We start from the raw sequence: 27,799 nt of genomic DNA on the forward strand, positions 1-27,799 counted from the left end.
TCTGTGGGGTCATCTTAAATAAACCTGTAAAACTTTATTTAAATCTGAATGTCTTGATGGCGTTCGCCCACATGGAGGTCAAAGGGATTCAATCTGTCCTCCTGCCACCATTGGGGGCGTGTCCCACGTCAGTACACCAATCAGACGAGCGGTGGACCAAAGCGGGTTGATGGGGGTCGCAGTGACCGAGACCTCGGAGTGTCAACAGACAAGTTGCCCCACAGAACTGACGGTTGGCTCAGATCTCCAGCTCCCCCTCTGGATCCATTTAGTTACCCCATGAGGTGGTGGGTGGAGCTTCCCAGAATAATCCAATCAGAGCAGCCGTGCCCCCTGATAAACCCCCCCCGGCTGTGACGGGCGGCAGTGTGACGGCTGGAGCCGGTGGACGTGATGCGGCTGCTGCTGGTGCTGCTGGTGGTTTGGAGCGGGACCGCTTCAGGATTGGTCAGGTGAGGATGGCCCCCGCCAGGTGGTTCTGGTTCCCGTCCTGTTGATGCTAATGAGCTGTAACCCCCCCATCAGGCTCCCCCTCAGGCGGGTGCGCTCGCTTCGTTCGCAGCTGCGAGCCAACGGCCTCCTGCAGGACTTCCTGAAGGACCACCACCCTGACGCCTTCAACCGGCGCTACTCCCAGTGCTACCCGGCAGGGGCGCCGTCGCTCCAGCTGGGGCGCTACAGCGAGAAGATCTACAACTTCATGGATGTAAGAACACGTTACCACGGAAACCCTGCCTCCTCTCTGGGAATAGAACCTATAACGTGTGCTTTATTTGAAATCAAACTTTATTTAAGGTGAACAGGACAGTCTGGCCTCTAGGGGGCAGTGTTGTACCAATGGAAATATGACTGGTTGACATTTTACCCATTAATGTTAGCTCACATTAATCGTTGCTAAAGTTAGCTCATGCTAGCAGTGATAGCTTTTAATGGAGCCTGGCACCAGGTCCTGGACCGGTTAAGCTGTTGTGGGTAGATTCTTCTGGACTGGTGTTGTTTCTTGGGATCAGGCGTAGAACCAGCAACCCTCCAACCAGAACCGCGTAGGTTCTCCCAGTCTGACCAGTTTGTACTGGTTTCTCTGTCAGGCCCAGTTCTACGGTCAGATCTCTCTGGGGAATCCGCAACAGAACTTCTCGGTGGTGTTCGACACCGGATCAGCTGATCTGTGGGTTCCATCGTCCTACTGCGTCAGCCAGGCCTGCGGTACAACAGTACCACACAACAGTACCACACAACAGTACCACACAACAGTACCACACAACACAACAGTACCACACAACAGTACCACACAACAGTACCACACAACACAACAGTACCACACAACAGTATCACACAACACAACAGTACCACACAACAGTACCACACAACACAACAGTATCACACAACAGTACCACACAACACAACAGTACCACACAACAGTACCACACAACACAACAGTACCACACAACAGTACCACACAACACAACAGTACCACACAACAGTACCACACAACAGTACAACACAACAGTACCACACAACAGTACCACACAACAGTATCACACAACACAACAGTATCACACAGCTGTTAGTTGTTTGTGGGTCAGGACAGTCTGACTGTGTTCCTGCGATAACAAGTTCAAGGTGTGTGTGTGTGTGTGTGTGTGTGTGTGTGTGTGTGTGTGTGTGTGAGTGTGTGTGTGTGTGTGTGTGTGTGTGTGTGTGTCACAGCGTCTCACCAGCGTTTCAGGGCCTTCGACTCGACCTCGTTCCACCACGACGGCAGAACGTTTGGGATCCACTACGGATCAGGACACTTGCTGGGCGTGGTCGCCCGGGAAACGCTGAAGGTTGGTTCACGCCCTCACCAAGGGGGGGAGGGGGTTCACACCCCAAAAACACAGGTTAGAAATAACAAACCAGGGAACAAGAAGAACCAGAGAAGGAACCAGAGGAACCAGGGAGTCTTCTCCAGTGCTACTGAAATGTTTCAAGGGATCTTGTGACAACCAACCAACCAACCACACAACCCACCAACCAATCAACCAACCAAACAACCCACTAACCAACCAGTCTATTGACCTGTCTGTTGACCCCCAGAGGTCTAACCTCCGTTCCTCTCCTCCGGTCCAGATCGGGAACCTGACCGTCCTGGACCAGGAGTTTGGGGAGTCGGTCTACGAACCTGGTGCCACCTTTGTGATGGCGAAGTTCGACGGCATCCTGGGGATGGCGTACCCGTCGCTGTCGGAGATCCTGGGGAAACCCGCGTTTGACAACATGATGGACCAGAAGACGCTGGAGAAGCCGATGTTTTCCTTCTGCCTCAGAGGGTACGGGGGGTCCAGGACAAACCGGGACCTCTAGACAGACCTCCAGGTGACGTTTGCTTCTGTGTACCTGAAGGGGGGCGGGCAGAGGCGACCCACACGGCGAGCTGTTGCTGGGCGGGGCGGATGAGGCGTTGTACACTGGACCAATCAACTGGGTTCCTGTGACCTCCAAGGGCTACTGGCAGATCAAGATGGACAGGTTCCCCCCTGGTTCTGTTTATGGTTTTGTTGTCCTTCCCGACGGGTCGCCTGACGCCTCTCTGCGGTCCCGTGTTTCAGCGTGGCAGTGCAGGGCGTGAGCTGGTTCTGTCCTCGCGGTTGCCAGGCAATCATCGACACTGGAACCTCCCTGATCGCCGGGCCGACCATGGACATCCTCAGGCTGCAGCAGCTGATCGGAGCCACGCCCACCAACATCGGCGAGGTCAGCGCGTCTGAAACGAGTCGCCGCGCGTCATGTTTGTGTTGACTCGCATCTGATTGGATGTTTCACTGTGTTCCAGTTCGTCATCGACTGCGCCCGGTTGTCCAGTTTGCCTCACGTGACCTTCGTCCTGGGAGGAGTTGAGTACCAGCTGGGGGCGAAGCATTACATCAAGAAGGTGGGTGCGTTAGCGTAGCATCAAGTGTCAGGATTCCACGTCTATCGTTACCATGGTAACAAGGTAAAGCAAACGTGGAAACGACTGAATGCGTTTTTAGTGCCTGAAAATTATATGACGAACATTCATCTGTTGATTGTGTTGATCCGTCTGATATGTTTTTATATATGTCATAAAAAATTTTGACAGGTGTTTTTTATATTTTTGATTCCTTTGAAGGTCAAAGGTCAATGCTGACATGCCTCTCTTCTTCCTCTCTTTCCCGTCCCTCCGTCAGGAGATGTTTGGCGACAGGGAGTTGTGTTTCAGTGGTTTTCAGGCGGTGGACATCGTTTCCGCTGAAGGCCCCCTGTGGATTCTGGGAGATGTATTTCTGACTCAGATCTACAGCATCTTTGACAGAGGTCAGGATCGGGTCGGCTTCGCCACCATGAAGCAGCCAGCAGAAGACTGAGATCAGAATGATCGATCAATAAAAGTCAAAAGCAACATTTTGTCTTTATTCTGAGGCAACAACACAACAACCGCGCCTGCTTGTGGTTGGCAGCATATTAGTTAGTATATTCTGAAAATTAAAACAGATAAAATGAGGCTAGAAGGGAGAAAGGTCGGGACTGAACGTCTGGAAACAAGAGCGGCTCTGTGTCGATCCTATCTGCAACCAGAGGGGGCGCTAGCGCGTACCGAGTACAGTAGTGTTTCCTAATCGCTAAACAAGATAAGAAGACGATCCAACTTCCGCCCTTCAGCGCTGATCTGCGATCAGTTTTCCGACCACTTCCGGTCCCCTTCGGTGATGTCAGCTGATCTCAGGCCGCCGCCGGAAGGAGGGTCTGTCCGGCGGTAAAATCGAGCGGTGACGGCAGCAGGAGCATCCGGAGCTTCAGGCGGACGAAAGAAGTTCTTTATCCGGTTAGTTCAACTTACCCGCGGCGCGTGACGCTACTAACCTGGTTACTACAGCCAGTTAGCAACTGGAGCTAGCTGCCGACCGGCTAACGGAGTCGGTAGCGTTAGCTGGACGTGATGCTAGCTGCCCGTCTGTCACAGCCTGTTAGCAGCGGGAGCTAGCTGTCTGACAGCTAACAGAACAGCATGGAGCTAACGGTGGTTTTAGCAGAAGCTAATGTGTTATTTATTCAGCTACACCTGAATAAATCTGAAGCTATTGATTGACTCTGGTTTTGATCGATAATCTTAATCAGATTGATAAGATTACTGCAGTCAGTATTGGACTAGTCCCCCCCCCTAGTATAAACAGAAGGGTGTTGGTTCTAAAACTGCAGACTTTGTAAAGACACGCTGTCTCACCTGTGCTAAATGCTAGCGTGTTAATGTTCTACTGACAGTACCGGGAACAAACGGTAGGGGGCAGCAGCGCCTCTTTCTAGAACCAGTGCTCCTAGAACCGTGTCCTCCAGCTGCTGATTGGTCGATTTTGTGTGATGTGACAGACGTCAATAAATCAATTAACTGTTTTTTGTCTTCTCAGAATCATGCCGTCTAACGTAGAGATCAAAGCCAAAGTGAGCGACAGGATGCGATTGGCTGAGAAGGCTGCCCAGCTCAGCCAATCAGAGGGAACGATCATCAGGCAGCAGGACACGTTCTTCAACTGCAGCCGTGGACGGCTGAAGCTCAGAGACCTGATGGTAGTGTGTGTGTGTGTGTTCGTGTGTGTGTGTTTGTGACACTGGTTGATTGTTTGTTTGTTTGTTAGAACGGTTCTGGTCAGCTGATCTTCTACGAGCGCCCCGACACTGACGGACCCAAACTGTCCCAGTACTCCATCAGTCAGACCAGCGACCCCCCCGGCCTGAGGGTATGACACCAGTATGAACCCGCTGGAACCAGTACAGGTTACTGAGTGTGTGTGTGTGTGTGTGTACAGGCTGCCCTCTCAGACGCCCTCGGTGTTAAAGGTGAGGTTAGGAAGGAGCGACGGCTGTTTCTGATTGGTCAGACCAGAGTTCACCTGGACACCGTGGAGGGACTCGGAGACTACATGGAGCTGGAGGTAACACACACACACACACACACACACACAGATACACATGTAATAATTTCATAAAATGACGATAATAAAATCTATTTTTTATTTATTTTTCACTTGTCTTTTTTTTTTTTAAATTTTAAATGTTTTTTTTTGAGTTCCAAATTCACTCAAAATTTATTTATTACCACTTCTCAAACAATGCAAAGTGATTTAAACATGAATTGATTTACAGATGAAACAATAACCGTGGTGTTTAAGATGAGGGCGGGGCTGAGGGCGGGGCAGTGGAAGAAGGTTCTGTACGTATGTTTACGGGGGTTCCCCGTGTTCCTCCCCCTCCACAAACACTCAGATAAACCCCATATTGGCCATAGGTGTGAGTGTCAGCCGTCGCCATGGTGACCATAGGATGTCAGTCAGGGGGCGGAGCTATTCTACTGGTTGTTTTTTATGGGGCTGATATTGATCAGTGATCAGAGTTGAGTTGTCCTCAAACAGGTGAGTTTTATTTGTGATATCATTATTGAACCTGGTGTTTAATTGTGTTGATTGATTGATCAGGTGGTGATGCGTCCGGAGCAGACGGTAGAAGAGGGGCAGCAGGTACGTCTGTCAGGCTAGACGTGTCAATGCTACTCTATAACCCGGTCGGGGTTTATTTACTTATTGATTTTTTTGCTGCTGATCAATAATCAGCTAACGCGTCCTGTTTGTCCCTTAAGGTGGCCGAGGACCTGATGGAGCAGCTGGGCGTGTCTCAGGAGAGTCTGGTGACCGGGGCCTACATGGATCTGATCCTGCAGGGATTCAAAGAGACCTAAATCAAACGCACCTCTGCAGAAGTGACTGAGCAGTTGCTGTAATCAGATTACAGTAATCAGATTAGTCATCAGAGGCCCGCTGATGTAACTGACCCGTAGTTCCCCTTGAACAGGATTCTGTGTGTGAAACAGACATTTTTGTCCAAATAGTGACTTTAGAGAAAATCCCCCGTGTCTGGTGGACGTTTGATTTCCACACCTGATTGATCGATCGATCGGTGGGTTTGATTTGTGATTTAAAGTGGATTTAATCCGGTTTACACAGGCGACGGATTGAAACACCAGCATTTACCTGCAGCTTTGACAGGAAGTCCCCCCCCCCCTCCTTCCTATGGGACATGTTATATCCTGACATCACTGAACACCTGAACACACCTCAGATACACATGTTAAACAAGTTGAGCAGCGAGCAGGTGGGTGGTTGCTATGGCAACAGCACCGTCTGATATCAGCTGTGTGTTCAGCCCCAAATTAAAATGGAAATCCCAAAGTGCAGATTTGCATTCCTGTCGGAAACTTTAATCCACCGTCATAAACATGAGCGTGACCCCCCCAGCACCACCAGACACCACCAGCGCGGACCCCCCCAGCCTGTAAATTTCATTCCTGGAAATGAAGTAAAACTGTTCTGAATCGTTAAACTGTTGAAGACGTTTGCATTCAGCTGTACGTTAAACCCTCATCTGGTTACCATGGAAACACAAATCTCCATAAACACCTGAGGGCGTCGCCTCCGTCGTCTGTGCAAAGTTTAGCTGAAAGAAAATGTTTTTGTTTAGAAGTCAATAAAAATAGTTTTATCTGTTTGGGTTCAACGTGAAACCTTAAGCTAGCAGGCAGGCGGCTAATGCATCCGTTAAACGCTAGCTAACGTTTATCTTAGCTAACATTTAACTAACATAGTTAACGGTAGCTAAACTTAAGTAATATTTGCAGTAATATCCGTAGTTATAGCTAATGTTAGCATGTGTTTAATATTTTAGGTATATTGGCTAATGTTTGCCATCATAGCTAACAACTAATCTTGGCTAACGTTAGCGTTCTCATCACTTTGTCACATGACAACCCTTTTAAAGCGACGGTCAGTTGGCGGTTCCATCCCTCCAGCGTCTTGGTCTTCCTGACGGGGTAATCTGACTACCGCTGTAATGGGATTACTCCTGGGCTGACTCATGGTGTCATCGTCTCTTCCATTGACAGCGGAGTGATGAGGAGGAAGATTACAGGTTTGTTGTCTTCACCACTCCCTCGGAGTGAGACGCTTTGTTTCACACCAGATGATGTGACACTTCAGACGCGTGAAGAACCCCGACGCCGCCGCCACGACAATCAGACATCAGTCAGTCTGACTGAACGCGTCCTCCCCCGTCTGCAGAACCAGTAATCCGTTACTGGAGTACTGGTACCCCAGAACCACTGAGAAAGTACTTCACTATTAAGCAATGATTGGAGGTGTTAGCTAACGATTGCTCCTGTCTGTTATTAGCTAGATCCACTTGAGGCTCCGCCCACTCCAAGAGCACCGCCTCCATTAGTGGGTGTGGTCACTGAGCATCATCATGCCTTCCCACCGCCACATGACTGGTCATGAAGAGGGCGAATGACATCATCAGGGACGCCCAGGAGCATGATGGGAACAGCTTTTACCCACAATGCATCAGGGTCTACTTCCTGTAGTTATCTCTCCTAGCTAATCGATCGCATTAACGCCACTAGCTGTTTATCTCACCGCATCTCCTGATCTGTTGGCATCTGTTTTAGCTTGGCTAACAATTAGCATAGCCATTCTTGCGTAACAGTAAAGTAACTGTGTCCAATCAGGTCATGTGATCCCTGCTACAGCTTCTCTGATTGGTCAGAATATTATAATGGGTGAAATCAGGAAGGAATCCCCATCATGCACCTGGGTTTGTTGTGGACGAACTGATTATGAAGATGCTGATGAAGAATCTAAATCCCCCCTTTTTTTCCCTTTTTTTTTGCAATTGCATCGTTGCTATGGCGACAGGACCGCTCCTCCACACCCACGCTGCTCTCTCTCTCTCTCTCTCTCTCTCTCTCTCTCTCTCTCTCTCTCTCTCTCTCTCCATCTCAAGTGAGAGAAAGCGAGAGAGAGAGGTGTGTTTTAACCCACGCATTAGAGTGGGACACACACACACACACACACACACTGGTGTGTGTCGTGTTAGCAGTGTGTGGGCTGAACCGACCAGCCTCTCTCTCTTTCCTTCTCTTCCCTCTCTTCTCGTCTCCAGAAACACCTCCTCCTCCTCATCCTCCTCTTCTCCTTCAATCTCCATCCTCTCTTCTTCTGTCCTCTTCCTCTCTCTTCTTCCTCTCTTCTTCCTCTCTCCTCTTCCTCTCTCCTCTTCCTCTCTCTCTTTCCTCTTCAGTTCATCATGGAGAACGAGTGAAGGAGCCGCTGGTCGATGGGTGAGTCTCTCTCTCTCTCTGCAGTGTGTTTAACTTTAAAAGTCATCTTCATATCTTTTCCTCTCGTCTTCTTCCTTCCTCCGGCTCTCTTCCTTCGTGTTTCCTGTCTTCTTTTCCTCCGTTGCTCTTTTCTCCTCATCCCTCCTTTCCTTCCTGTCATCTGTCTCTTGACTTCATTTCTGTCATGTTCTTCTCTTTTCCACATTTCCTCTTCTTCTCTTTTTACATCCATTTTTCTATCCTTCCTCTTCCTCCTCCACTTCCTTCTCTTTTTCTGTTCTCTTCCTCCACTGTCCTCTCGTTATTCTGTTCTTTCTTCACCTCCATTCCTCGTATCCTCGCTTCCTCCTGTCCTCCTTTGCTTGCCTACTCTGCGTTTCCCGTCCGTCCTCCTGACTTCCTCTCCTTCCTCTTCCTCCTCTTTTCTCTATTCACATCCTTTTCTTATTTCCTCTCCTCCTCTTCTTCCATATCCCTTTACATACTCTTTCATTTATTCATCCTTTCCTTCATCTCGTTTCCATCTTGTCTTCCTCAGTTGGTTTCCTTGTTGTCTTCCTCTCCTTCCCACTGACTCTTCCTCTTCTTTCCTTTCATTTCTCCTCCGTCTATCCTCCAACAGGATGTTTTCATCCTCTCATCCGTCTGTCTTCCTTGCTTCACTTCCTCTTTCTTCTTCCTCTTCTGCTTTCTTTGGCTCCATCTCTCCTTCCTTTTCCTCATCCTTTATTTATTTCCTGACTCTTATGTAAGCGTTCAGGCCATCTCCAAACAAATCAAACATTTCAAACAGGAAGTTTCTTCTTCTGCAGCCGCTGCCTGGCGCTGCTCCCCATCACAGGGTTGCTATGGTAACAGGTTACAGCCCGGCGCCGTCACCGTGGCGGTCAGAGGTGAAACCGATCTCAGGCCCAACAGAGGAGATGATGAACACCATCGTCCGTCTGAAACCCCCCTGACCCCCCCATCCAAACACCCACCATCCATCTATCCATCATCCATCCATCATCCATCCATCCGTCCATCCATCCATCCATCATCCATCCATCATCCATCCATCCGTCCATCATCCATCCATCCGTCCATCATCCATCATCCATATGTCTGTCCATCCATCATCCATCCATCCATCATCCATCCATCAATCCATCCATCTCCCTTCCATCCATCCATCCATCCATCATCCACGTGTATTGATCCGAAGCTGATTGACTCGTTGCTGGTACCCTCCCCCTTTGGGTGTTGTTCTGCGCTGTAGGGAACAGCCGGACCAGCGGGGGGCACTGGCAGCGATGGAAATGCTAGCTGCTAGCACTGAGTGTCATTGCTACTGGAGCTACCATTGGTTACAATGGTGACGGCTGTTATCAGGCCTCACTTCCTGTCCACACAACAATGGAAAAACATCTTCACCAACTGGACCGGTCTGGTCCCAGTTTCAGTGTGTGTGTAGGGGGGTGATGGTGGGGGGGTCCAGAGGAGACCCGAGTCTCTCTGGTTTATCAGCGCCGTCCAGCTTCCCTTCCTGACAAACATCTGTTTCCTTGGCAACACAGACAGGAAGGAGGAAGTTTGACTCATGGGAAGTAATCTGTTTTGAGTGATTTTCCCTGCTGTCTGCGTTGCCATAGAAACACCCTGATTGCGCAGACCTGGTTAACTATCTAGCTAAGCTACCAGCATGGCGCCAACGTCCCTCCACCTGGGCTAACATGCTAGCATAGATCATTAGCGGGCGGCTAGCGTGAACTGCTAGATAACATGGCTGCTCTGTGTTTCTGCTGTCTCAGGAACGCTAAATGCTAACCAAGGCTAACTCTGTTGCAACATCAGCTGTATATTTTTTGACAGACGGAACACCGCTAGTTAGCATTAGCTGTTGCTAACAAGTTTCATAGTGTCACTGAGTTAGCTGCCAGAGACTCACATGTTTTTACCCCCACTCCTCCCTCCCCAACATCCTGGCCTCCTGTCCTCTACCCCCCCCCCCCCCCCATCTTCCTCTCCCTCTTCCTCCTTGGCCTCCCCCCGTCGGACAGGATGGGCAGGGCAGCTCCCAGAACTCAATCTGACATTCTGAGACTGACTCCAGCGCAGGAGCTCCACGCTAACGCCGCCGCCAGGAAGAACCAGAGCCACAACCGCTAACGCTAACGGAAGAACAAACCAGCAAAGATCCGTGGAAAAGTTTGATGGGACTGCTGATAGGTGAGTTAGCCAAACCGGGTCCAACCTGGACCAATCAGAATCAGTCTAATGCTCCATCTTCTTCCTGCCTACCCAGTTTGTCTCACCTCAGCAACAAACAGCTAGCTAGTAATGCTAAGTTTAACAGCTGATTACTAGCTCAGGAAGCTAGTTGTAACATTACGTCGTCAAAAACAGCTAGCAAGAGTAGCGTTAGCTTTCAGACCAGGTGTCTCCCTGTGATGCCTGATGTCGTTAGCTGTATCATGTTAGCGTTACCATGTTAGCCAAAGATTGGTTGAATTGTTAGTTTGTGGTCCTGAAAGATAAATAAATCTGAATTCACCCAAACAGGCATAAATGCGGCGGCCATTCAGGACAAATAAGGAAAACAAAAAAAAAAGACGTAAACAAAAACTTAAACGCGACCTTTTCTGTCCCAACATCTCCGGCGACTCGTTTCTTTCTCTGTTGACATCCGTTGTTTTTGACGACGACATCCGTCACGCGTGTTGTGACTTCTGTCCTCCTGGTTAACATATACAGCATGCAGGTGTCCGTAGCAGGCTAAGTTAGCCACCTAGCATCTCTAACTCAGCAGTTTTTCCCGCCATTTAGGCTTCGAGGACCAGATTTGGCCCAAAGACAGTTGATCGCGGCCCATTGTCGATTCTAGAACCATTACCACCATACAAAACCGGCTCTAGAACCACAGCCAGACAGGCTCCTAGCACCAACAAGTATGCTATTAGGTTAGCAGCTAGCAAGGCCATGTGACCTGAAAAGCAGCAGATTTTAAGATCATAATATTTTGTAAATTTATTACATATTTGTCACATATTTAAACCGCTGTTCAGCCGTCCCGTGGTCCTGAACGCATCGTCTCAGGTGATCAGCTGATCCGGTTCTTCTCCCTGTGGAACACAATTTACATTTCGGGATGTGAGAAGTGCTTTTCACGTGGAGCCGGGTGTGAACGCCGTCAGCTGCTCCTCTCACCACGAGGAACATTCAGCCTCTGAGTTATCAGCAGCGGAGCGACGAGGCCTTCAGGGCCAGTCCGACAACCGGAAACACGACAGACTGTTGTTCATAGCTGATTTAACGGTTTGACGTGGGAGGAGCTTCATGATGTGGGAGGAGCTCCACCTGACACTACGCTAACCTGATGTCACATGTTGGCCGTTGTTGCGTTGAATGTCGATTCACTTGTTGTTCAGCTGACAGCCGGTCTTTGTGGTGCGTTCAGGTGCAAAAGTTTGGTATCCGATGTTTATGTGATGAATCTCAGGTATCCGATGCTAACGTTGAGATGCTAACGTTACCTGAGGTTCAATACTTCACCAAACCATCTGCGGTTTCTTACAATTGCTAAGCTACGGACACTGTCTTGTTTTTCAAGAACTTGAGCTTTATTCCACATGAAGTGGGGGGGTGGGGGTGGTGAGGAGCGGTGGGGGTGGGGTTCAGGACAAAGACAGGAAATGAACAGAATAGCCACCCTGAGGTGTTTCAGGATGAAGCCTCCCTTAAAAATTTCCACGAGACAAAAATGCGGATCCTTCAGTGCTGGAAGAAACGTGACGCCCGAATGACGGCTAACGAACGCTAACCACAGCTAGCCCGCAGAAACAGCTGATTGGACAGCTGATTGGATAGGATGGAGAGACAACCCCCCCCCCGTAGCATCTGCAGCTAATGTTAGCATGTCTGCAGCAGCGGTTGTTAGCACTTTTGTAGCAGCTGCAGCTAACGCTAGCATATCTGCAGCTGATCCTTCAAAGTGGAAGCAGGTCGTTTCCCAGCATGCACTGGGAGAAAGTGGTTTAAATGGTTTCCTCTTTTAACACTAAAGAGGAGGAATTTTGCCAAAATTTAGCGATTCCCAGTTTGATGCTAGCGTCAATCACTTAGCATAGCAACGATATTGATCGTTGGGTTGATATAATGATGTTATTGATTTCTCTACTTTCACCAGGAGTGCGAGGGAGGTTGCGTTCTATTGGTCGATCTGGTGAGAGTAAGGAGGAGGAAGAGGCGGGTCACAAATGATTGACGATATTAATCGTAACGTAACCCTAAACACCTCAAACAATACGTTCAAACGATGATCAATAAGCGCTGATCGATCGATCGTGTGACGTTGGCGTCCCAGATGTGAGGCGGCTGACAGCGAGAGAGTCAGCAGGTAGGATGGGAGTTTTAAAAGGGGAACCGAGAAAACCGTTCAGCGCGTTGTCATGGCAACAGCAAAGGGGCTCTCTGACACACACACACACACACACACACACACACACGCACACGCGCGCGCGCAGTGACAGCGTGAGGTTAGCACAGGATTCCCTGCTAATCCAGTTTCTATGACAACTCACAACTCATCCTCTTCGCTCTGCTTCATCAGCAGCTTCATTCTTTCCTGCTTCACGGGGGGATGCTAGTCAGGTGCTATTGATCGCTAATCCTCCTTGATACCAGCGGTTATTAATGATGCAATCGTAACAAATAGAAGATGATGTCAGCGGTCGTCATGGCGACCCGCCTCTGTCAGCATCAAACGCTACGATTAGAAAACTGCTTTCACAAAAATTCCATCACGTTGACGTTAAAACTAGTCCGATCTGCTGCTAACGATGCTAATCTGGAAGCTAACAGACGTACACTTCCTGATGAGGGCGGAGCAACAGGACCTCTGGCCAATGACCTCATCAGCTCAACTTGGAGCTGATGGAGGAGAGCAGACAGCAGCTGTAATGGTCACGTGTTTAGTGTCGTCCAATCAGGTTCTAAATCTCCATCAGCAAATTATGAGGATGCTGACGGTGTGCGGCTGTACCTCATGTGACCCTTGTGGGTTTGGTTTCTATGGTAACACATCCGTTGAGACAACAGAAGGGGATTGTAAAAATTACACAGGCAGCCTGGCTTGAGTCCTTTCTGTTTAAAATCATGCTAAGCTAACTAGCAGTTGGCTTCCGTGAGAAACGATGGCGCTTCTCTTTCCCTGGTGAGAACGGCGACGATGGTTTTCACGACCGGCCTGAATCCAACTCCTGCCTGCTGTCGGTTTCAGCTCCTCGTCTTCCTCTCAGGCTGTAGCGTCGCGGCGCTTCCATGTGAAAAACAGGATGTGATGTAACATCCCAAGGCCATTATTAGCGTCGGAGAAGGCGGAGGTCAGATCGGAATAAGAATAAGAACCTGAATGGAAGTCAGAAACTCACAACTCAGGAAGAAGAAACCAGTTTGCCTTGAATTTACTCTTCAACTTTATTCCTATAATTTTATCATTTTTGTTATAATATTCTGACTATTCAAACACATTCATCACTTTATGTATGGATTGTTACCTTTTCTGTGGTACCTACTATTTACCTGTTACTTCGTACTACTAATTGTCGTAGTACCAGCTGGGGGAGGTTCAGCTAGCTGAATGCTAATTGAACGTTTGCAAAGTTAACACCACCTGGAAATTCACAGGATTAAATATAAATAACAAGTCAAAGATCCAAAAAGAAATTTTGGGTACAAGTAAACCTCAGCTTGTGTCATTTTGACTTAAAAAAAAATACGTAGAAAAATAAAAATCAATTTTGCGTTCAGTGTTGGTGTCACATGGTCTTTAGAAATGCTAAAGAACACGTTCATCCATGTTTTCCTCAGACGGTCTCACGTCCACGGATCAACGGAGGGGAAGTCATCTGTCATTTACGATCTTAGTGTCAGACCGACATGGATGCTCCAAAAACCTTTAGCTAACACTAGCTAACATATCCAGCTATCAAAGATTTTGGGTTTTCGCAGCTTCATAGGTTTCAGATTTTTTTCTGACAACGTGTACATAAACATGAGTATCATCTGCACATGGATACATGTGTATATAAACACGGGTATCATCTGCATATGGATACATGTGTATATACACACGGGTGTCATCTGCATATGGATACATGTGTACGTTTATAAACATGAGTATCATCTGCATAACGAGGAATATTTTTCTACATTTTCTCACCTTCACCTCTTAAAGTTGTTTCTAACCAATCCCTGACTGGAGCTAACTGGGGTTCAGTATTTTGCTCAGTGACACTTTGGGGGGTGGTGGGGGGTGGAACCGCTGATGGGTGGTGGACGCTCTCACTCTTCGTACTGTGATGTGTGTGTTTCAGCCACATGCCTCTGAGTCCGGCTGCTGACACGAAACATGATCGCCCACGGCAACAGGCGGTTACTAACGGCAACTCGACAGGCTCCGCTGTTGGCAGGGATGACGACACAGATGACACGCCCCCTGAAAACAGCATTGTCGTCCGCATTGGCATTCCGGACCTGCAGCAGACGGTAACACACACGCAGAATGAGCACACACATACTGCTGTACGGCGTAAAGATGACGTGAATGGAAACGACTGTTCTCTGCCTCTCTCAGAAGTGTTTGCGGTTGGACCCAGAGTTACCAGTTTGGACCAGTAAACAGAGGGTTCTGGTGACGTTGACTCAGTCTCTGTCAGATGTTCTGAACTACGGTCTCTTCCAGCCGGCGTTCAACGGCCGAGCCGGAAAGTTCCTGGACGAGGAGCGACTTCTGAAGGAGTATCCTCTCCCTCCCATCACGCCCATCCCCTACCTGGAGGTACTCGTCCAATCAGAACAGAGTCGCATCTCTGCCTCATCTCATTGGTTCCCACTGGAGATCTGAAAAGTTTCCCAGACTAGCTTCTGGAGGAATAGTAGTAGTAGTACTACTAATAGTATTACAGACGGGTAATCTGATTCCGGAGGTAATCCGATTACATGTTTATTCAGTAAACACTTCCAGTTATACTTTTATGATAATTTATTTCAATGTTTACAAACCTGATGACAAGCAGCCAATCACACGCCTTCATCCACTCAGTCCTGTGTTTGTTTGTTGTTTGATGATAAACATCTTGTTTGTGTTTACTAACATCTGAACCTGGATGAACATCCTGCTGACCTTTGACCCCCTGTTGAACAGTTCCGTTATAAGAGGAGGATTTACACTCAGAGCTACGTGGACGACAAACAGCTGGCCAAACTACACACCAAGGTGCGCGCACACACACACACACACACACACACACACACACACACACACACACACACACACACACACACACACACTAACCTGTGATTGGCTGATTTTCAGGCCAATCTGAAGCGTTTTATGGAACATGTCCACCAGAAGAACGTGGAGAAGGTTTCCAAATGGTTGGAGAAGGGCCTGGACCCCAACTTCCACGACTCCGACAGCGGAGGTGAGCCAACAACACGCTAACGACAGGCCAACACGCCAACAACTTCCTTCCTTATGTGGAATTTGTTGTCCTGGTCTGAACTGTGCTGATCTAAATTGGTCTGTTCTGGTCTGAACTGGTCTGTTCTGGTGTGAACTGGTCTGTTCTGGTGTGAACTGGTCTGTTCTGGTGTGAACTGGTCTGAACTGGTCTGTTCTGGTGTGAACTGGTCTGAACTGGTCTGTTCTGGTCTGAACTGGTCTGAACTGGTCTGTTCTGGTCTGAACTGGTCTGTTCTGGTCTGTGCTGGTCTGAACCGGTCTGTTCTGTCGGTGCTGGTTCCAGAGTGTCCCCTGACGCTGGCCGTCCAGCTGGAGGAGAGCTGTGAGCTGATCAAGGTCCTCCGTAGCGGAGGAGCTCACCTGGACTTCCGGACCCGGGATGGGATCACCGCCCTGCACCGGGCCGTCCTCTGCAGGAACAGCGCCGCTCTCACGGTGAGAACTGCCGGTGTGATGTCAGGGCCCGGAGGTGGAGCCTAAGGCGGAGCCTAACGGCGCCAGGATGCCTCCTGTGAATGTTGTGTTCGCTGCCCGTCCATCTCATCCGTGTCCTACCTCCTCAGACCCTGCTGGACCTCGGTGCTTCCCCCGACTACAAGGACAGCCGGGGTCTAACCCCCCTCTACCACTCGGCCATGGTGGGCGGGGCCCCCTACTGCTGCGAGCTGCTGCTGCAGGACCACGCCACCATCGGTACGGGAGCCGACCGACGCACAATCTGTTCACTTCCTGTGCAAAACAATTGACAGGCCTTTTGTTGTCATGGTTACAGGGATAACTGACGAGAACGGGTGGCAGGAAATACACCAGGTGACACACGGCCACGCCCACACACAGATTCAATCACATGATCTAGCCTCTGACATCATCGTTTTCCCTGTTTGTGTGTGTTTGTGTGGGGAGTTCAGGCGTGTCGCTATGGTAACGTGCAGCACTTGGAACACCTGCTGTTCTACGGTGCTGACATGAGTTCCCAGAATGCATCAGGAAACACCGCGCTGCACCTCTGTGCTCTCTACAACCAGGTAAGGCATTCTCCTGCCGTATCGACGCATTCACTTCAAATCAATCAATCACCAATAATCAATAAATAATCAATACTACAGGACAGCTGCGCAAGAGTGCTGCTGTTCAGAGGAGCCAACAAAGACGTCAAAAACTACAACAACCAGACCGCCTTTCAGGTACGGCGGTAAAACTACAACAACCAGACATCTGTAGTCCCACCGGTGTCTCACGTCCTTCCTCCCCTCGCCTCCAGGTGGCGATAATCGCCGGGAACTTTGACCTGGCAGAAATCATTAAAAGCCACAAAACGTCTGACGTTGGTGAGACTGAGTTCTTCCTGTTCCTGCCGTCACGTAGTGATGATGTCATCAGTGACAGGGACGTCCCCTTTTTGTGGTTTGAGTCAAATTTGTCCCCCGGTCCTAGATCAAAACAGCTTCCACTGGTGACATCATCACTGTAGCTGTTTGTTTGTTTGTTCTTTGTTTGTTGTTTGCTGTTGTTTATTTGTTGTTGCTAACCCCCCCCAACTCAGTGCCCTTCAGAGAGATGCCGTCCTACACCAAGCGCCGCCGCGTCGGACCGAGTCGGACGCCTGCAGGAAACGGACTCTCGTCTCCACGTTCTCTGATTCGCTCAGCCAGCGACAACGCTCTGGAAAGCCCCGCCTCCTCGCCTGGCCCCTCCCTCCAAAGCCTGGAAACGCATCACGACACGCACACACACTCGCTACGGCGACACACACGCCGCCTCAGGTAGGCACAACCCCTCCCCAAACTGTGTGTGTGTGTGTGTGGTCCTCACCTGGCGTTCTCCCATCAGCCCCAGCGGCGGCGGCCATGTTGAGACCAGCCCCCCCTCCTCCCCGCCCCTCACCCCCCAGATGAGGAAGAGGAGGCTGTACAGCGCCGTCCCGGGGCGAACCTTCATCGCCACCCGCTCCCACGTCCCCCAGGGGCCGGGGGAGATTCAGCTGCACCGAGGAGAGAGGGTCAAAGGTCAGCCCCCCACCCCCGCTGAGACAGCAGTACTGAGGAGTACTCAAGTACTAAAGTAATCCTACCTGTGTGTACTCTACAGTCCTGTCCATCGGCGAGGGGGGGTTCTGGGAGGGCAGCGTCAAAGGGAGGACTGGCTGGTTTCCTGCTGACTGTGTGGAGGAAGTCCAGATGAGACAGTACGACCCCCGACTGGGTAACGCCCCCCACAGGTGTACAGGTATACAGGTGTACAGGTGTAGACCCACCTCCCCCCACATGACCCGGTCCGCTTGTGTTTCAGAGACAAGGGAGGACCGCACCAAGAGACTCTTCAGACACTACACCGTAGGATCGTACGACAACTACACCTCCTACAGGTAAAACCCTGTCACTACACCCTACAGGTAACACCCCGTCACTACACCCTACAGGTAACACCCCGTCACTACACCCTACAGGTAACACACCGTCACTACACCCTGCAGGTAACACCCCGTCACTACACCCTACAGGTAACACACCGTCACTACACCTCCTACAGGTAACACACCGTCACTACACCCTACAGGTAACACCCCGTCACTACACCCTACAGGTAACACACCGTCACTACACCCTGCAGGTAACACGCCGTCACTGAACCCCCTACAGGTAACACCCCGTCACTACACCCTACAGGTAACACACCGTCACTACACCTCCTACAGGTAACACACCGTCACTACACCCTACAGGTAACATACCGTCACTACACCTCCTACAGGTAACACACCGTCACTACACCCTACAGGTAACACACCGTCACTGAACCCCCTACAGGTAACACACCGTAACTACACCCTACAGGTAACACACCGTCACTACACCTCCTACAGGTAACACACCGTCACTACAGGTAACACCCCGTCACTACACCCTACAGGTAACACACCGTCACTACAGGTGACACACCATTCCACAGGCTACACGATTGGTCCCTCGGTGATGTGGGCGTGTCTGTTTCAGTGACTACGTGATTGAGGAGAAGACCGCCGTCCTACAGAAGCGAGAGAGCGAGGGCTTCGGCTTCGTGCTGCGAGGAGCTAAAGGTAGGACGATGTTGACGATATGTCCGGCGGGCGGATCTAATGGATCGCCAGAAGCTCCGCCCATCAGGGTTTATCACAACCATAAGGTTAAAAGCATTGGGTGGAGTCTCTGACATCCAATCTCTGGTCTCCTTCCAGCTGAGACCCCCATTGAGGAGTTCGCCCCCACCCCGGCGTTCCCTGCCCTTCAGTACTTGGAGTCAGTCGACCAAGGGGGCGTGGCCTGGAGGGCGGGGCTCCGCACTGGAGACTTCCTCATTGAGGTAACGCCTCTCCCGTCGTGTGTGATGTCATCAGGTGGGTAACCGCGGTAACCGGTGGTCTGTCCAGGTCAATGGCGCAGACGTGGTAAAGGTGGGTCACCGCCAGGTGGTGGCGCTCATCCGCCAGGGCGGCAGCCGGCTGCTGATGAAGGTCGTCTCCGTCTCCAGGAAGTCCGAATCCAACCTGATCCGGAAGAAAGGTGTGTACACGTCAGCCCCGCCCCCCTCCGCTTCCATTTAATCTGATGGGTTTTTGTCTCACAGCTCCGCCCCCTCCCAAACGAGCCCCCAGCACCTCGTTGACGCTCCGCTCCAAATCCATGACGGCTGATCTGGAGGACATAGGTAACACACACACACACACACACACACACACACACACACACACGCACACACACACACACGTATTGAATGAACACACACACGCATTCAGTCTCACAGCAGGTGTGTGTGTGTGTTTGTGTTTACGGCAGCGAGGAGGAGACGTTACGGTGAGTCACATGACCGCCCTCACGCTGTTGTCGTGGTTTCTCTGTTGTGATGTCACACTGATGCCACGCCCACTGCGGAGGTCAGCTGACTGATGATGTCACTGTCTCTTTGTCTCGTCCCTGCAGAGAAGCTGGACGAGATGCTGGCGGTCGGCCAACAGGAAGTGGTTCTGAGGGGCCGGCCTTCAGACGACTTCAGGGCGGCGACGGTGAAGCAGCGCCCGACGAGCCGCCGCATCACGCAGGCGGAGATCAACGTGAGGCACATTGCACGCACACGTGGAACATGCTGTGATTGGTTGCTTTATCTCATGTGTGTGTGTGTGCAGTCGTTGTTCGAGCGTCAGGGTCTGGTTCCGCCGACGGCGCCGGAGAAGAGCAGCATGGTTTTACCGCGCGGGATGTCCAGAACCAAGAGCTTCGGTGAGCTGATTAGCATTAGCTGCTACGCTAAAGATGTTAGCATGCTCTGATAACAATAAGCCAATCGCAGGTGCCACACATGGCTAGCTGGAAAACAACTAGTATTTTGTTAGCATGTGGCTATCGCCTGGTTAGCTGAACTTGTTAAGCCTGGAGTTTGGCCCCGCCCCTACACGCCCCCTCTGATGCACCTATTGGTCTTCTCTTCAGGCACGCCGGAGGATGACCGTATCTCAGCTCTCATCAACGAGAGCCGGTTCCCCCGGAGCTCCTCCCTCACGGACAGCTTCATCCCGCCTCCTCCTCAGACGGCTCCGCCCCCTCCTCCTTCCTCCTCCTCCACTTCCTCACTTTACCTCCTGGACTCCGGCCCGCCCCCGTCCTTCCTCCCGCCGCCTCCTCCGGCGAGAGGGGAGGGCCTGAGCCGGTCCAGCTTCAAGCCGGGGGCGGAACCGAGGCTGCAGGAGCTCTGTGATTCGCCGACCAGGAGCCACGCCCACGCTGAGCGACAGAGGAAGGCGAGGTCGATGATCATCCTGCAGGACACGCCCCCGCCGCCGCAGCTGCAGCCGGACGCCGCTGCACACGCGATCCACACGGCCACACACACCGCCACACACACACTTCATACGGCCACACACACCTCCACGCTGTCGCTGCACAGCATCAGCCCCGCCCTCGGCCACTCCCCGCTATCGCGCCGCAGGGGACGACCCATAGAAAACCCTTATGCTAATGTGGGACAACAGGCCCCGCCCTCCAAACCACAGAGGAGGAAGTCACCTTTGTTGAAACAACTTCCTGTTGAGGAGCAGGGTTAGCATCGTTCGTGCCTAGCATTTCTATTGTTTACGTTCAAGCTATATTCAGGTCACGTGATCAGGTCACATGATCAGGTCACATGTTTTTATAAATCTTCTTTCAGGACTTGGGATGAAGGACCACGACCCATCCAAACTGGAGGCACCCACCAGCCCCAGCAGGGCGGAGCTCTACCAGCAGCAGGTCCTCTCAGAGCGCGCTCGGGTTCAGGGTCGAAGGTCGTCTCTCTTCCTTTCTGTGGAGGGGGCCGGATCAGAGAACCAGGTCCCGCCCCTTCTGACTCAGAGCCATTCAATGGACGACCTCGGCGAGCTTCCTCCCCCGGCGCCAGTCCTGTCGCCTTCGCCAACGCCTCACACCTTCCTCCACCCCCTGACGGGGAAACCCCTAGGTCAGTCCAGAACCCCATCAGCAAGTAGAGGGGTCAAGGATAGAACCTTGGGGTACCCCAAAGTAGATGGGGTCTAGGATAGAACCTTGGAGTACCCCAAAGTAGAAGGTAGTCTTAGATAGAACTGTAGAGCACCCCGAAGTAGAAGGTGGTCTGGGATATAGCCTTGGGGTACCCCTAAGTAGAAGGGGGTTCTAGGGGTCTCCTTTGTCTAGACCCCTTCTACTTTGGAAAGGGGTCTAAGATAGAGCCTTAGAGTACCCCAAAGTAGAAGGGGTTTAGAATAAAGCCTTTGGGTACCCCAAAGTGTAAAGGGGTCTAGGAAAGACCCCTTTTCAAAGTAGAAGGTGGTCTATTGTAGTGCCTAGGGGTACCCCAAAGTAGAAGTTCTCTAGGGTAGAGCCCAAAGGGGAAGGTGGTCTAGAGCCTTGGGGTACCACAAACTATAAGGGGGTTTAGGATCTAGTCTTTGGGCACCCCAAAAGAAAGGGGGAGGGGATCCTGGAGGTCCTCAGTGATCTTGAGGGTGATTGGGTGCAGGACGCTCAGAGGTGATCACAGGTTAGGGTTGGACGTTTTGTCTTCTGACTAAACCCCCGTCTTGCTCTCCGTCCTCAGACCCCTCGTCTCCACTCGCCCTGGCTCTTGCTGCACGTGAACGAGCGCTCACCGCTCGCACGCCGAGCCCAGAGCCCCGCCTCAAACACGCCTCCGCCACCACCACGCCCATCCCCACCCCGGCGGCCAGCCCCGAAGGCAGACACAAGCGCACCCCGATAACCACCCCACAGAGCAGCCCTGAGCCACGATCCAAGCGCACCACCCCCCAGACCAGCCCTGAACAGCGAACCAAGCACACCACTCCCCAGACCAGTCCTGAGCTGAGACACAAACGCATAACTCCGCCCCTCTTCCCCGACGGACAGGTGGAACGTCCAGAAACCGAGGGTGGAGTCACCTCACCTGCTGGCCCCTCCCCCGAGCGCTGGAAGCCGACGCCTCTGCCGTCACTGGCCAACGAGAGCCACGCGGCGCTGCTCGACAGGCGCAGGAGCCTGACGGTGGGCAGCTCCGAGGAGGAGGGCGGGGCTTACACCGTCACACTTCCTCCCGCTCTGCTGTCGTCCAGCGATGAAGAAACCAGGGAGGAGCTCCGCAGGATCGGCCTTGTAACTCCGCCCCCTGCTTTCGCCAGCACTCCTGCCCCGCCTCCCCCATCCTCCCTCACCTTGCTGCCGCGGCGGGTGGGGGAGGGAGAGGGCGGTCCCGACTCCCTGGGAAGACGGGGGGAGGAGGATGAGGAGGGGGGCAACGAGCGGCTCCACGATAGCTCCTCCTCCCCCAGCTCCCTCCCCCCCTCCATCACATTAGCCTCTCCCCCCGCCCCTTCGTCCCCCTCGTCTCCCCCCGCTGCTCACCCTTCGCCCTCGTCGCCCTCCACCTCCCCCATCGCCCTTAAGCCACGACTCCGCTCGCCGATTGGGCGGGGCCGCTCGGCACTCCGGGACCCCCTCCTCAAGCAATCGTCGGACAGCGAGCTCCTCCCCTCCGCTGCCTCAAGCTCCTCCCCCTCCTCCCCGCTATGCTCCTCCCCCACCGGCGGCGCCGGCAGGCAGCCCCGCTACCTGTTCCAGAGGAGGTCCAAGCTGTGGGGCGGGGGCGACGACCGCGGCGACGAGAGGCGGGGCTTCAGCCCGGAAGACGGGGCCGGACGTCCCGTCGCACTGGGGGGTCAGAGTTCAGGGTCGGCGGTGGACCTGAGCGGCCGCTCGGCGTCAGCGCTGGAGCTGAGCGGGAGGGCGGGGTCAGGGCTGGATCTGGCCAATCGGCTGCAGCTGCTCAACAAAGACAGTCACTCTCTGGGGGAGGAGCCAAGCCCCCTCGATCCTGGCCGGAGGTCCCCAGTGGGAGGAGCCAGGTACTTAGACCCGCCCTTTTCCTGTCGTACTGCAGCTCACCTGAGCATCCAATCGTGTGTAACTCCGCCTGTTTTGTGTTCCAGATGTTTGGGCGGTGGAGAGACTAAAGCGTAGGTTTTTATCGCTGGTAAATTTCTCGTTATTGCTAACAGAAAACTAACATTCCTCACCGATCAATACCTTCTACACGTATGACCTGATCAATAACTAACACACGTGTTCCTCAACATGAGGGACTTCCTTCCTACTTCCTACTTCCTGTCGTGTTAGGGGGGCGTCTTCTCACAGCTTTCCAAGGAGGAAGATGTTTAGCATCCCGCTAACAAAACCGTTAGTGTGTAATAACGTACAGCTAGTCCTCAATTTATGAACACAACTGGTTCATAAGTTTAACTGTTTTTAAGTCATTATTGATTAAATTTCAATCTCTAATCACAATTTGAGGTCAATTAAATATCATTACTACTGTAAATACTAAAGTAATGTCACTAGTACTCTAAATACTAGAGTTTTATTCCCTCAGACTGACCAGAAACAATTACAGGACATTAAAACAACACAAAATAAATAAAGTACTGTTGTCATGCCAACGGACAGAAGACAAAACGTCTCCTCCTCTGAGGTGATGAGCTATTAGCTTTAGACATTAGCTTTACCTGATCTTTTAGAGTAAAACCTGTAGGATGTAGCGCTCAGTGATTGTATTCCAAGAAACGGGAGTCGTCTTTTAGCTAGGTAGCGACCGGGACACAGGTGTAACGGTCAGGTTAGCCGCTAGTCAATTTAAATGCTACTTCCTGCATTGCAGGTTGTTCTCCAGCCTGGGCGAACTCCACACCATCTCTCAGCGCGGCTACGGTGCCAGCTACACAGTTCGACCAGGAAGCCGCTACCCCGTCACCCGCCGAAGTCCCTCCCCCTCCCCTTCTGATCGATCGATCGGCCTCACCTCCCCCTGCCCGGAGAGGCCCGACCTGAGCTCGGGTCGCGGCCTGACCATCCTGAAGTCGTCCAGTCTCAGCCTGCCCTCGGAACCCAAGGAGGTTCGCTTCGTGATGCGGAGCGCCAGCGCTCGAACCCGGTCCCGATCGCCGTCGCCTTCGCCGCACGCTTCCCCCTGCCCCTCCCCGGTCCTCAGCGGGCCACTGCTGGCCCTCCGGCCCTGGAGGCAGCGGCCCCTCAACCTGTGGAACAAGTACGACGTGGGCGACTGGCTGGAGAGCGTGGGCTTGGCCGAACACCGCCAACGCTTCCAGGAGCATGAGATCGAAGGATCGCATCTCCCCGCCCTCACCAAAGACGACTACGTGGAGCTGGGCGTCACTCGACTGGGTCACCGCATCAACATCGAGAGGGCGCTCAGACAGCTGCTCGACGGGTCCACTTGACCTCTAGACATACTGAACTGTGACCTCACAACCCCTGACCCCCAGTCAGACGTACTAGCATAGCTTAGCACCGACCCAATAGTTGAACCTTTTTTTATGGGCGTGGCTCCAGCTGTCGCTCATCGGCTCTTTCGTCAATGCAAAACTCCTCGAATTAGCTTTTATCGTTTATTCAGTTTGACGGGTGTCCGCCAGCGCCATGTCTGCGTTCCCATTTGGGATGATGATGTGGTTCCTCAACCAGGGGGCGCCTGAACCTTCGCTGGACACCAAACATCACCATAAACTTCGATTACCATCGATTACGTCTGTTTATTGTTATTTATTTGACTCTCAAAAGAGTAAACGAGTAGATTTTCTTGCAGTAAAAGCACAATTGAATAATTACTAGCGCTGTTGCTAATATAGAGCGAATAACCTCCAGCTAGCAGACTCATCTGAGCAATTTTAGGCACAATTGCCAAAAGTGGTTTCAGTTGACTTAACTTCGTCTTTGTTTTAGTATATTTTGACTAGAGCTACCCTGTTAGCACTCGCTAGTAACATAATATCCCATCAGCGTGTTACGTTAGCGTGCTGAGGTAGCTACCTCTACCATCCGTCTCATCACCGATTATTGATCAAAGAGCCGATCGGACAAAGTGAAATAAATTTAGCTTGGCGTTAGCTGGACAGTTAGCAGTTAGCGGGCTACACGACGTTAGCTGAGGGGATCCCTCCATCCTTTCACGGGAACTTTTTTGTGTTGTTTTGAATATCACTCATGAATGTTTATTTTGAGCTCATATCTTAATCATTTAGACTTTATGAATACTAACGTGGTGGTGCGTTCATGGTTTCCTTATTAACTGACAACGAGTTGAATTTCTGCCGTTGTTCTGGAGTTCATGATGACTTGTCAATCGGAGTGACGTTGTGCTGATGTGCTGTGTGTTTCAGGGAGAGCTCTGACTGTAACCTCCGACCTGCCTCAAGAGGGCTGACTGTACATGGTGCTAACTGTTTAAAGCCATCTGTACAGAAAATCCCCCCCCGTACCCCCATACAACAGGTCAACCCCCCCTGAACCCTACCTCCACTGTGCTCCCAATCCCACCCAGTGTGCTCGTCGCACCGCCCATAAACACCTTACAGTCATGCTAAGCTAACAGACCATATATGGAATAACATTGAAATGAAGAACGCCCAGTTCGACGCTTGTCCTGCCTTAAAACGCCTCATATTGTTAGCTCCGCCCCCCTCAGTGTCTTCTGTGGTAGGACTGTCCCTTCAGATTAGAGACTGTCCATAACAGACACGTCGAGCTTTGTGTTTAGCCTAGCGTAGCACAAAGACTGGAAACGAGAAACGGCTAGCCTAGCTTTACCAAAAGATAACTAAGCAAGGTAGAAGATTGTGGTTTTTCGTGTTGCTAACCAGCTAGCAACTAGTCCAGCATTTTAGTTTAGAATGAAAAGCCATTATGAGGACAAGCTAACTGCTGCTAACACATCTGTTTTTTTCACTGCTGTTCAGATGAAACACAAAATTTGAGCACATTTTGGAGAACGAATCAGAGAGGGAGTGTGAAACCTGTGGCAGTGAACGGGGGGTTTCAACAAGATTAAATTTAGTTTCGTACCAACGTCCACAAGCAGTCCTCTACAAGCCATGACTTAAACCAAACAGGAAGTTGGCCATTTTGGATAGATCTTCCTAATTTTTCTTGTGGAACCTGATCAACTTAAATATTTAAATATTATATTTAAATATTTTCTGATTCAATATGAAGAACTTCGCAATTAAACTTTTTCACTATTTTTCATTTCATCACACAGTGTTACCGTGGCAGCACAGCTAATTTTGGCATCAGGCCATGGAATAGGAAGTTGAAACTAAAATATATATATACATGAATGTATATATAATATTTATATACATAACTGTATATAAATAGACACGCTTCTACACTCCGCGTGGTGTGATTCTCGTGCGACAATCAGTATTTAATCTATAACCTGCAACATCTGACATGATGGTCGTCTCTAGCGCCATCCAGTGGACAAACGAAGGGATATTTAATTCTTGTTATAGAACAAAACATTTTGTTGTTTGTTTCATTTTAACGTACAAAAAAAGTGTTCCACAAATCACATCCACTAGCTGTGTCCAAGCTAACGAACCTAGCGAGCTTGAGAGGTCATAAAAGGCTATAATACACAAAAACTGGGCTAGAAGTTTAAAGTGTCTTTGCTTATTTTGTGGTAAAAAAATAGTAATAATTTAAAACACTTTATCTATAAACTTGTGTTGAGTAGATTTTCATAAACATTTTGTGCAAGTAAACCTTATTTCATCTGATCATCAGCTGTTTGGTCTCATCGAGGGTAAAGCAAGTGAAGAATATTCTTCAGGTTTGCTGTGAAGACGCCATTGTCCTAAAATTTAATGTCTGGGTCCAACTTCACCTAAATGTATACTAGCTAGCACAACAGCTAGTAGTGGTTTAGAATAAAAACCACTGGAATAACACATGTTGCAGTGGTTTGAAGTACCTGAGTACTCTACACGAGTATGTAGTTACTCACATGAAGTAATAAAATATACATTTATCAAGTGTTGGACAAACGTTTGGACAGGATGGTTTTATGCTAGCTTTTATTCCATTACATGTCAGAGATATTTTACTACATTTATTTAAGAGCTATAATTACTTTTCCTATGAAGAATTTAATAAATTTAAATTATCCAATCATATAAAACTGTAACACTAATGTATTAACAGAGGAATACAGAGCTAAAGTGGTTGCCACAGGAAATTCCTCAGCTTCGAGCTGATTGGCTGCCAGTTCTGGCTTTATAACCTGAAACATCCTCCTCCTTGTATTAACTGGTTCTAATGGTTTTATGATTCTCCTTTTCCTCCTCCACTTTCCTCTCTTCCTCTTTTTTACAGTATGTCTGTAGTTTCTTCTGGAGTGAGTGTGTACTTGTAGTTTATTCTTCCCTTTTCTAAAACAACTCGAGCACACAACGAGAACTGATGAGCTCTGCAACGCAACAGATTGTAATCTTTATAATAAACCGTCATTTATTAAGACGCTCCGCCTTCATGTGTGGTTCTTTCAGAGGAGACAAGGGGTCAAGGGTCAATGACCACGTTGGGATAAATTCTACATTGAATGAATCATGAGTATATCCATAAATGTATTTATAATAAACAAAGACCTGCATTCAAACATATTTGGAACGATACTTTGGCACAAATTAATTTAATCAGTGGTTCATTGAACAATAACGCTTTGAAAACTTTAAACATCACCTATAAATTATCTTAATGTTTGTCATGTTTTTGTAAATAAACTATTGGTAACTTTTA

The 27,799-nt window shown here is 50.4% G+C and overlaps 3 protein-coding genes across 4 annotated transcripts; all 3 read left to right on the forward strand.

Moving 5' to 3' along the window:
- The first annotated feature begins 386 nt into the window (after positions 1–386).
- Positions 387–3,368, forward strand: nots (nothepsin). The gene is made up of 9 exons (XM_068307503.1): positions 387–452; positions 526–706; positions 1,089–1,206; positions 1,711–1,829; positions 2,113–2,312; positions 2,386–2,511; positions 2,592–2,736; positions 2,816–2,914; positions 3,192–3,368. Exons 1-9 carry the CDS (start codon positions 394–396, stop codon positions 3,366–3,368), a joined length of 1,224 nt encoding a protein of 407 aa, XP_068163604.1. The 5' UTR covers positions 387–393.
- Positions 3,369–3,672: 304 nt separating this feature from the next.
- LOC137589391 (adenylate cyclase CyaB-like) lies at positions 3,673–6,221 on the forward strand. Its single transcript, XM_068307117.1, has 6 exons — positions 3,673–3,826; positions 4,407–4,566; positions 4,635–4,736; positions 4,806–4,931; positions 5,472–5,513; positions 5,633–6,221. The coding sequence occupies exons 2-6, from the start codon at positions 4,411–4,413 to the stop codon at positions 5,729–5,731; spliced, it is 525 nt and encodes a 174-aa protein (XP_068163218.1). The 5' UTR covers positions 3,673–3,826; positions 4,407–4,410; the 3' UTR covers positions 5,732–6,221.
- A 1,804-nt stretch (positions 6,222–8,025) lies between these two features.
- On the forward strand, positions 8,026–27,520 carry shank3b (SH3 and multiple ankyrin repeat domains 3b). Of its 2 annotated transcripts, XM_068306416.1 has the most exons (28): positions 8,027–8,164; positions 10,204–10,372; positions 14,518–14,689; positions 14,778–14,981; positions 15,348–15,419; positions 15,519–15,627; positions 15,952–16,103; positions 16,232–16,361; positions 16,441–16,478; positions 16,577–16,693; positions 16,775–16,852; positions 16,930–16,996; positions 17,212–17,431; positions 17,499–17,674; positions 17,757–17,870; positions 17,958–18,033; positions 18,662–18,744; positions 18,883–19,007; positions 19,075–19,207; positions 19,272–19,352; positions 19,481–19,498; positions 19,625–19,755; positions 19,828–19,921; positions 20,132–20,737; positions 20,847–21,134; positions 21,753–23,052; positions 23,137–23,163; positions 23,862–27,520. In XM_068306416.1, the coding sequence occupies exons 3-28, from the start codon at positions 14,522–14,524 to the stop codon at positions 24,439–24,441; spliced, it is 5,187 nt and encodes a 1,728-aa protein (XP_068162517.1). In that variant the 5' UTR covers positions 8,027–8,164; positions 10,204–10,372; positions 14,518–14,521; the 3' UTR covers positions 24,442–27,520. The 2 variants fall into 2 exon arrangements, with proteins under 2 accessions (XP_068162516.1, XP_068162517.1); XM_068306415.1 differs by having other exon boundaries at positions 8,026–8,164; positions 17,757–18,033; positions 21,753–23,163.
- Positions 27,521–27,799: the final 279 nt, after the last annotated feature.

Source organism: Antennarius striatus, chromosome 22 (assembly GCF_040054535.1).
Source record: "Antennarius striatus isolate MH-2024 chromosome 22, ASM4005453v1, whole genome shotgun sequence".
Lineage (NCBI taxonomy): Eukaryota > Metazoa > Chordata > Actinopteri > Lophiiformes > Antennariidae > Antennarius > Antennarius striatus.